At 36.2% G+C, this 9,661-nt stretch overlaps 1 protein-coding gene across 1 annotated transcript; it reads right to left on the reverse strand.

Moving 5' to 3' along the window:
• Positions 1-3,543: 3,543 nt before the first annotated feature.
• On the reverse strand, positions 3,544-9,070 carry MUC7 (mucin 7, secreted; the record flags this gene model as incomplete). Its single annotated transcript, XM_079153124.1, has 2 exons — positions 3,544-4,716; positions 9,017-9,070. The coding sequence occupies 2 exons, from the start codon at positions 9,068-9,070 to the stop codon at positions 3,544-3,546; spliced, it is 1,227 nt and encodes a 408-aa protein (XP_079009250.1).
• Positions 9,071-9,661: the final 591 nt, after the last annotated feature.

Raw genomic sequence — 9,661 nt, forward strand, 5'->3', positions numbered from 1 at the left:
GAGGTGTGTTAAAATCACCTAGTGTTGTGGTCTGTTTGATTTCTGGAATTGAGAAGGATTTGTTTGACGTACATGGATCAGCCAATGTTTGGGGCATAGATATTTATGATTGTTATGTCTTGCTGATTTATGCTTCCCTTAAGCAGTATGTAATGTCCTTCTTAATCCCTTCTGACTAGCTCTGGCTTGAAGTCCACATTATCTGAAATGAGGATAGATACTCCAGCTTTTTTGCTGTGTCCGTGTGCATGGTATGTTTTTTTCCATCCTTTCACCTTTAGTCTATGGGTATCTCTTTGTATGAGATGAGTCTCTTGCAGGCAGCATATTGTTGGATTTTTCTTTTAAATCCAATCTGCAGTCTATGTCTTTTGATTGATGAGTTCAGGCCATTAACATTCAGGGTTATCATTGTGATATGATTTGTATTCCCATTTGACTCATTTTTGTTTTTTGACATGATTTGGTTTCTTCTTTATTTGGCTATTCCTTTAGGCTAGCTCCTGCCGTTGCTGATTTGCATTGTTGTTTTTCATCTCTTCCTCATGGAATATTTTACTGAGAATGTTCTGTAATGCTGGCTTTCTTTTTGTAAATTCCTTTAGCTTTTTTTTTATGGAAGGATCTTATCGTCAAATCTGGAAGTAAGTTTTGCTGGGTATAAGATTCTTGGTTGGCATCCATTTTCTTTCAGGGCTTGGTAAATGTTGTTCCAGGTCTTTCTAGCTTTTAGGGTCTGGATTGAAAAATCTGCTGATTTTCTTATTGGTTTCCCCCTGAATGTAATCTGATTCTTTTCTCTTGCGGCCTTTAAAATTCTGTCTTTATTTTGTTTTAGGTATTTTCATTCTAATGTGCCTTGGTGTGGGTCTGTTGTAATTTTGTATATTTGGAGTCCAATAAGCCTCTTGAACTTGATTTTCCATTTCATTCTTTAGATTTGGGAAATTTTCTGATATTATTTCATTGAATAGATTGTTCATTCCTTTGGTTTATTTCTCTAAGCCTTCCTCAATCCCAATAATTCTTAAATTTGGCCTTTTCATGATATCCCATAGTTCTTGGAGATTCTGTTCATGATTTCTTACCATCTTCTCTGTTTGTTCAACTTTGTTTTCAAGATTAAATATTTTGTCTTCAATATCTGAGGTTCTGTCTTCCAGGTCCTATTGGTTATGCTTTCTATGGAGTTTTTAACTTGGTTTATTGTTTCCTTCATTTCAAGGATTTCTGTTTTTTTTTTTTTTTTTCAGTATCTCTAACTCTTTATTGAAATTATCTCTTGCTTCCCGTATTTGCTCTTTTAACTGTTGATTGGTGCGATCATTTAATGCCTGCATTTGCTCTTTCATCTCCTCCTTTAATGTCTGCATTTGCTCTTTCATCTCCTCGTTTGCCTCCCTGATTTTTTTTATTTATTTTTTTATTTTGTATAGTCCTTCCTTCCTCCATACTTGCCCCCCTCCCTAACCCTAACCTGATTGTTTTAATTATGTACTTTCTGAACTCCCTGTCTGACATTTCTTCTGCCATGCTGTCATTGGGTTTTATTGATATAGTATCTAGGTTTGTTTGGGACATTTTCTTCCCTTGTTTTCTTATATTGGTCAGATGTCAGTGGGACGCTGAGATATTGCAGATTTCCTCTATTGGCTTATAGTGTCCCTGGAGATTTCCAGTGTATCACTCCCAGCCTTCAGTAGCCTGAAGTCTTGGAGTAACTTAATAATTCAGTGCTTCCAAAGAAAGCTGCCCCTAGCCTGCTACTGGTTCTAGGGAGAGAGACCTGGAGAGGTTTCTGGCTGCCCTGCCCTGGTCCCAGAGGCTGCTTGCCAGTCGGAGGTCTCCGCTGGCTTGGGGACTTGTGGCTGGTTCTGTGTAGAAAGGCTCTTACTGGGCGGTCTTCTCCGAGACGCTAGCCTAGAAAGGCGCTTCCTGCCGGAGGGTGCCAGGCTGCTTGGGGAAGTCCCTGGATGCCCTGTCCTGCTCTCTGAAGCAACCTGCGGGCGGGCTGGAGCTGGCCGCACGCTGGTTCAGGGACTTGGAGCTGGTTCTGTGCAGAAAGGCTCTCACTGGGGGGCCTGCACTGCGAAGCTGGAGAATCTGGCCCTGTGGGAGGCTGGAGTATTCAGGGCTGCCTGGGGGAGACTCTATCAGAGTAGAAGCATAGGACAAATACAGAATTTGCATTGAAAACATACATAAGTAAGTAAAATAAAGTTAATGTAAGTAAATTAACCACTTTGAAGAGTGGAAAACACTTTTAATTCAGAGATATTGAGGACCCAGGCCATTTGGCTTCTTAGTGGCAGAGTTGACGAGAATGTACATTTTTCTTTAGACCTCTTTTTGTCAGTCTCAGAGTCTAAGGAAGGCAAGAAACTTTCAAATACACATTGAAAATAGTTGCCATGGGATGTCTTTATTAATTAGCAAAAGTCTAAATACAATCACCACATTTCTTAGTAGTAGTACAGAAAATAAAGATAATCTTACATCCAAAGTTAACATCATATCTATACACCAAGTACACAATTTTTATTCTTCTGTCAACTAAAGCCAGGGTTATTTTCAGAGGCAATTTTGCAAACTGGCATTAGGGCAGTTGTCTAGTATGGTTTACTTTTAAACACATTCAAATGTGTGACTAAATTAGAAAAATTCCTCTGTCAAGCACATTTTATATTGACTTAATGTGCATTAATTGAATTAATACTAAATTTTTATATGCCACAAAGTCTTCTGTGGTTCACAGAGGATCGAATCAAGTACATTAGATAAATTAAATTAGATGAAATATAGTCAATGTCAATCATGAGGCTTAAACAATAACATGCTCTTAAAAATGAAATGCCAGAGTCTTGGTTTGTGCTTGGCTGCCAGATTTCATTTTCACTCATTTCAAATCATTCCCTTTTTCTGGATCACATTTTGTGGAGTGAAATTTCATTTAAAACTTATGATGATTGGTGTAAAGGATTTTTTACTTACTTGGCAGTATGATGATAGGACTATGTATAGATATATGAATATAGATGGAAATATAGAAAGATAGATACAAAGATAAATCATATATGTATAAATCTATTGATATTTAGATGTTTTTGTTCAGGTATAAAGAGTCAGTTTTATCCATTTCCAGTTAGAAAATTAGATGATTCTGTGAGTTTTTGAGTGGTGGTACGAAGTAATGATGATATTTTCCAATATTTAGGGGAGAGTGAATGGTAGATGACCCATACAATCTGTCATTTTTAATCTAAATATTTTCCTGTTCCTCAGTGGGATATTTGTGTAGGTCCTAAAATGTGATCTTGAATCATAGATAATCACAGATCTTGAATCTTGATCACTTGGTTTGTGAGATAGAAGTGGTTTGTTATATTAATAGGTCATGTGGGGAAAAATAGTTTGATTCAAGGATTAGTGATAATACTTAAAATTTAAATGATATTATAATTTCACTTTGATATTTGTGATGAAAGTTCTGTACTCATAAATCACATTTTATAAATGACAGAACACTCCACAATGTATGATATACTACTGAATCCTTTCTAAACGATCAAAAATATTATTAAACCAATACCGTAAGCCTTCAAGAAGTTGAATATATACATTTTGGTTGGAAGATGAAGTTGGTTGTTTAACGGTAACAGTTCGACTAGTGGTTGGAGTAGTAGTTTGGGGTATGGGTACAGCTGTAGTTTCAGAAGTTTCAGGTGCAGGAGTTTCTGGGGAAGAATTAGGTGTGGTATGTGAGACTTCTGTGGTCTCTGGCAGAGCTGAAGAAGGTTGTGGTGTTGGTGTAGTTGGGGAAGATGTAGGTGGGCCAGCTGTGGTCTCTGGCAGAGCCGAAGAAGGTTGTGGTGTTGATGCAGTTGAGGAAGATGTAGGTGGGGCAGCTGTGGTCTCTGGCAGAGCCGAAGAATGTTGTGGTGTTGGTGTAGTTGGGGAAGATGTAGGTGGGGCAGCTGTGGTCTCTGGCAGAGCCGAAGAAGGTTGTGGTGTTGGTGTAGTTGGGGAAGATGTAGGTGGGGCTGCTGTGGTCTCTGGCAGAGCCGAAGAAGGTTGTGGTGTTGGTGCAGTTGAGGAAGATGTAGGTGGCGCAGCTGTGGTCTCTGGTGCTGAAGAAGTTTGTTGTGTTGGTGTAGTTGGGGAAGATGTAGGTGGGGCAGCTGTGGTCTCTGGCAGAGCTGAAGAAGGATGTGGTGTTGGTGTAGTTGGGGAAGATGTAGGTGGGGCAGCTGTGGTCTCTGGCAGAGGTGAAGAAGGTTGTGGTGGTAGTGTTGTTGGGGAAGATGTAGGTGGGGCAGCTGTGGTCTCCTGCAGAGCTGAAGAAGGTTGTGGTGTTGGCGTAGCTACGGAAGAGCCAGTCCTGGTATTTTCTCTTTCAGAAGTGGTACTAGCATTCTGAGTGAAAGAAATCACACCTGAAGTGGTAGTAATTTTGGTGGAAGGAGATGTGGAATTCAAAGATGGAAGTTGAGTAGTGGTCTCTGGATTTTTATTGTTGACCACAGTGTTATTTTTGACTGAACACTTAGGAGGTGAATGTGCAGGCTTATGCTTAGAGAACTGGTGTAGAACAACATGGTAATACTTTTTAATGAGTGGATTACGATGGGATGGTAGTCCAGAAGAATGTGGTAATTTGTGAAGTTTAGGTGACTGTTGAATATGTTTTTTGTGATTCTTTCGTCCACTTTCGCTGAACTGCAGAAGATAAAGTGAAAAAAGTCATTGATCTATCAACTAAAGTTTCATTGTTGACCATAGAATAAGCAATATTTATAAAATGTTTTGGGATTAGAAACTGGATCACCAGTACAGTAATTAGCTTCCTAATTTCACTCAGTGTCATATTTCACTAGCTTACTGTCCTCCTTTCAGGTGATTACTAAGGATACTAAGAAGATTGCCCAGGTTTTGGAGGAGCATGTTTGAAACATACTGCCAAAGTTTGGATTTGTCCAGTGCCTACCCTTAAATAACTGAGAGACTTTAGATAAGACACTTAATTTGATTAGATCTTTTGATTAGACAATTTGATTTGACACTCAATTTGATTAGATCTTTGTTTACTCATTTATGAAACAATTCAAATTAAATTAAATTTCATACCCAAGTCTAATTATATGGCCTCAATACTTTGAAATATTTATGCTGCTAATTCTCTTAGTCAGATGATCTGCTTCATGAGGGCAGGATTTTGTTTTGTCTTCTCATATGCCCAATTCCTAGAACTACAAATAGCAGGCACTCACTAGATATTTACTGAATGCATGAAATTGACATTAATTATTAAATAAGAAAATTCATTTATTTACTTTTGAATAAAATCTTAGCATTTAATAGTGTTTTACTATTGTAAAATAGTTTCAGATATTTTATTTTAGCTGATCAATAATACCTATGACATTTTTAGATGAAGGCAAATTAAAATACTATAAATTACTATAAAATACTATAGAACCTGTATCAAATGACCAATTTGCCTGATTAACCTAAAATATATTAATCATTATTAATCGACTATTATTATTAGTTACAGATGGGCATAATATAACTTGTTAATTTGAATTGAATTTAGAGAGGTTTGAGAAGAGAAAATGTATAAAATGCAAGCCTCTAAAGTTCTGAGTTTGGATGACGAGTGTACAGGCATTTATAGTAACTATAAATGTGCTAGGAGGAACACATTAAGTGTATTATTGATCCTTAACTACCTGTTCATATCTGTGATTTATTTTTATTAAAAATCCTCTTATATAACACTTTTTGTCAGGCCCAATTCTAAGTGGTTTATAAATGCAAGTTTATTTAGTTCCTTAGCTACATCGTGAAGTGGATGCTATTATTATCCTTATTATACAGATGAGGAAACTGAGTTCCTCCTCCAGGGAAATTAAGTTAGGAAATTGTGTCTTTGTATGCAAACCACAATTTTAAGGGTAGAGGAGAGGGAGAAAATGTGAGGAAGGGGAGAGATGGGTGGAGTCAAAGGAGTAGGGAAGGGAGACAGACACAGGACATTTGGAGCCAGAACAGAGTGGGTAGGAGGAAGCAGCAGGTTCTTAAAATAATAAGAGGAATGCTGAACTCTTCTAAGGAAGGAAAAGAAGGAGAAAAAATTAGTCACGAAAGAAATAGATTCAGAAAGGAAGAGGACTAGAAGAGTGCAAGGTCAAGATAACTTATACTTGAAACTAGAAAGCACATTGAATTTCTGTGTTTGGGCTGAGCAAGGTGGTGCACGCCTGTAATCCCAGTGGCTTGGGACGATGAGGTAAGAGAAACTTGAGTTCAAAGCCAGCCTCAGCAAAAGCAAGGTGCTAAGCAACTCAGTGAGACCCTGTCTTTAAATAAAAAAAATACAAAGTAGGGCTGGGGATGTGGCTCAGTGGCAGAGTGCCCCTAAGTTCAATCCCTTGTACACCCCCTTCCCTCCAAAATTTCTGCACTTGATGTTATTAGCCTATTTTTATGACCATATGAAAACCTATAATCAATTTCTATTGGAGAAGGAAGCAGTATGTTAAATGTGTTATTTTTAACAGACTCCAGAATATATTCCCTCAATCTTTCTTCGAGACATCTGGAAAAAAAGGAACCACATTATCCACTCCCTGAAATCATTCCACATGTCCTTTGTTGCTATGGGCTGGTCTTTGGCTGTGGGTTGTTTTCACTCTCCACTACATCCCTATATGTTCTAAGGATTCGTGGAGGCATTTCTGTGTTATCTTTTTATACATTCAAGTTATTTGGAAACTCTTTCACTAGAAACTTTCTGGTATTTGGACAGTTTGAAGAGTTTTATTTAACCTGAGCTTGGGAAAAGGATGATTCTATAGGTATTTGGATTTGTGGGAAGCACCAGGAAGGGCCTCCTCAAAATAACATCCCAGATTTTGTCATTCCACAATAAAATATTGTGTTGATCAGAGTGCCACCATTTCTTTCAATATAGAAGTATTTCATATCTAGTAGTTTCTTATTAAAAGAAAACTTTTCAAAAAGTGAATATGATTCCTTATAACCTTATCAAATAGTTATAAAGAGATTATATGATTTTTATATCTACACTATGCTATATAATTTATAAATGTGTTCTTATTTACTCTTATCCTCATTTGCCTCGTTTTTCCTCTGTAAAGTACGTACTGTTATCACTATTTTGCACATAGGGAAATTGGAGACCTACTAAACAGATTTTAATCTGGATGGTCAGTTTAGACATGAGTTTAAGTTGACATCTTCTGAGTCCTGTTGAGTACTCTTTCTGCTATAATCACAGAAATTAACATCAGGATTTAGGGGAAAAGACTAAGATGGCTTTGGGTCGAGGGAGAGAATTATGTGATAAATGGAAAATATGAGAATATCCAAGAGTAAATTCCACCCACTCTATCAGTTTTACCCCTCTCTATATTTTTACTACTGTCATAATATTCTTGGGTTTTTCCACTTTATTCAGTAAATAAATGTGCAGTAAATGTTTTAATCTACTTAAAAGCATATAGACTTTCAGACGAATGTGGTTGTTATTATAGAATGTATCACCAGGGATCATTATTACTTTCAATCTTGCTTTCCCTGTAGACTCTAAATATCTTAAATACAGGGTTCACTTTGTATTCTTCTTTTGCTTTAGAAACATACGTTCCTGTCCCCCTTTGTGGTTCCTTCATTTCTCTATCCATGTCCAAACTTCCTATAATTTCTCCTTAGGTGAACTTGTTTTCTCATAACTTTAAATATATTTAAATTGTATTGATTCCTTTCTGAAATTTATAAAATGTATATCCAAATGTCTTCTTGACATCTCAATGTAGAAGTCTAATAGCCATTTCAAATTTTACATGTCTAAAAGAGAACTCCTTGTTCAGTTCTTTCTTTTACCATACACCTAATCCATCAGAGGGTATAACAGACTTAATTACCAAAATCTATCTAAATATACCCTCATCTTTAATTTTAAGTGCTGATAGTCTGTATAAATCTCCATTATCTTTTATCTGGACCACTACCATAGCTTTCTGACTAGTCTCTTTATCTCAACTTTTGTCCTCTGCCTTCTGTTTTCTCCCCAGAATCCTAAGTCATGTAACTCCTCTGGGGGCTCACTGATCATCCTAAGGTTTCCTGACATACTTAGAATCAAAACCCCATATTCCACACCAAGGCCTGAAGGCCATGTAAGATCTGTCTTCTGCATCTCTATCAGAGCTTACCACAGTCATTATAAAGTTGGTACTCTATAGATATTGATGAAATGAAATTGTTTCCTTGTGCTTTAATGATGTATTTTCTTATGTTTCACAGAAAACAAAGATTTTGAGCTTCTTGGACATACAAATTGCTTGTAGCACTTTTAAAAAATTTCTTTCACTTCACTTCATTTATTATTTATTTTAAAAGACATAAAACTGTAAAAATTTACATATGGGGGGACTAGGGAAGAAAAGAGTTACTTTAGATTAGGTAGAGGGGAATGAAGGGAGGGGAGAAGGAATGGGGGAAGGAAAAATAGTAGAATGAATCAGACATTATTACCCTATGTAAATATATAATTATATGATGGATGGGATTCTACATTATGTACAACCAGAAGAATGAGAAATTGATACTCCATTGTATATGATGTATCAAAGTCCATTCTACTGACATGTATAATTAATTAAAAAAATTTTTAAAAAGAGTAAGAGAAAATTGTACATATTAATGGATACCATGTGATATTGATATCTCAATATGTTAATATATTAATGAATGTTTAAACTGAGGTAAACATATTTGACTCCTCAGACATTTGTCATTTCTTTGTGGTGGAAACATTCAAAATCTTTTCCTGTAGCTTTTTGAAATACATAGTACGTAATTGTTATCTATAGTCACCTTATTATGCAACAGTATGCCAGAACTTCTTAGTCCTATCTAACTGTAACTCTTGAAATCTCAATTAAGTCTACACACTAAATGTTTGTTATTGATTCATGAGGTGGATACTTACTGGGAAGCAAGCAATCAGCACAAAGATGCATACAAGCAGTGATAGAGTTTTCATCTTTTTCTACTGGCTCCTGGGAAAAGCAGAAAAGTGACTCAGTGTTAGCTATGATATTGTAAGAGAAGGGTGAGCTTTGTTAAATGACTTTTATTATTAGAATGTAGACCAATGGTTTCTGAAAATTACATATATATATTTTACTCCAGAGTGGTAAGGCAAAATTGCTTTAAGTCTAAGATGCATTCTTTGAGAGAGGAAGCATTGGAGGAGAGCCAAGAATTATTATCATTTTTTAAAATTTTGATTCATTGTACACAAATGGGGTACAACTTTTGTTTCTCTGGTTGTACAAGAAGAATTATTCTTATCACTAATTTGCAGCATAGGTACTTGATAATAAAGATTGCCTAGGAAAGTCAAGATCTTAGTAAGTTTAGCAATAAAAAAAGGAAATAATTTTCTTCTTATTTCTATTCTAAGTCAGGAAGTCTCCTTGTTGGAGAACCATCATATAAACTATTGGTATTTACTAAACATAGTTTTATAAATGTTCCTTGGAATGTTCTTGTATGCACAGAAGATATTCCTTGACTCTGTGATATGAGGCTGTTACTTAGAACAAAGAACTATATAAAACAAACTTTTCTT

This window comes from Sciurus vulgaris, assembly GCF_902686455.1.
Source record: "Sciurus vulgaris genome assembly, chromosome: 9".
Lineage (NCBI taxonomy): Eukaryota > Metazoa > Chordata > Mammalia > Rodentia > Sciuridae > Sciurus > Sciurus vulgaris.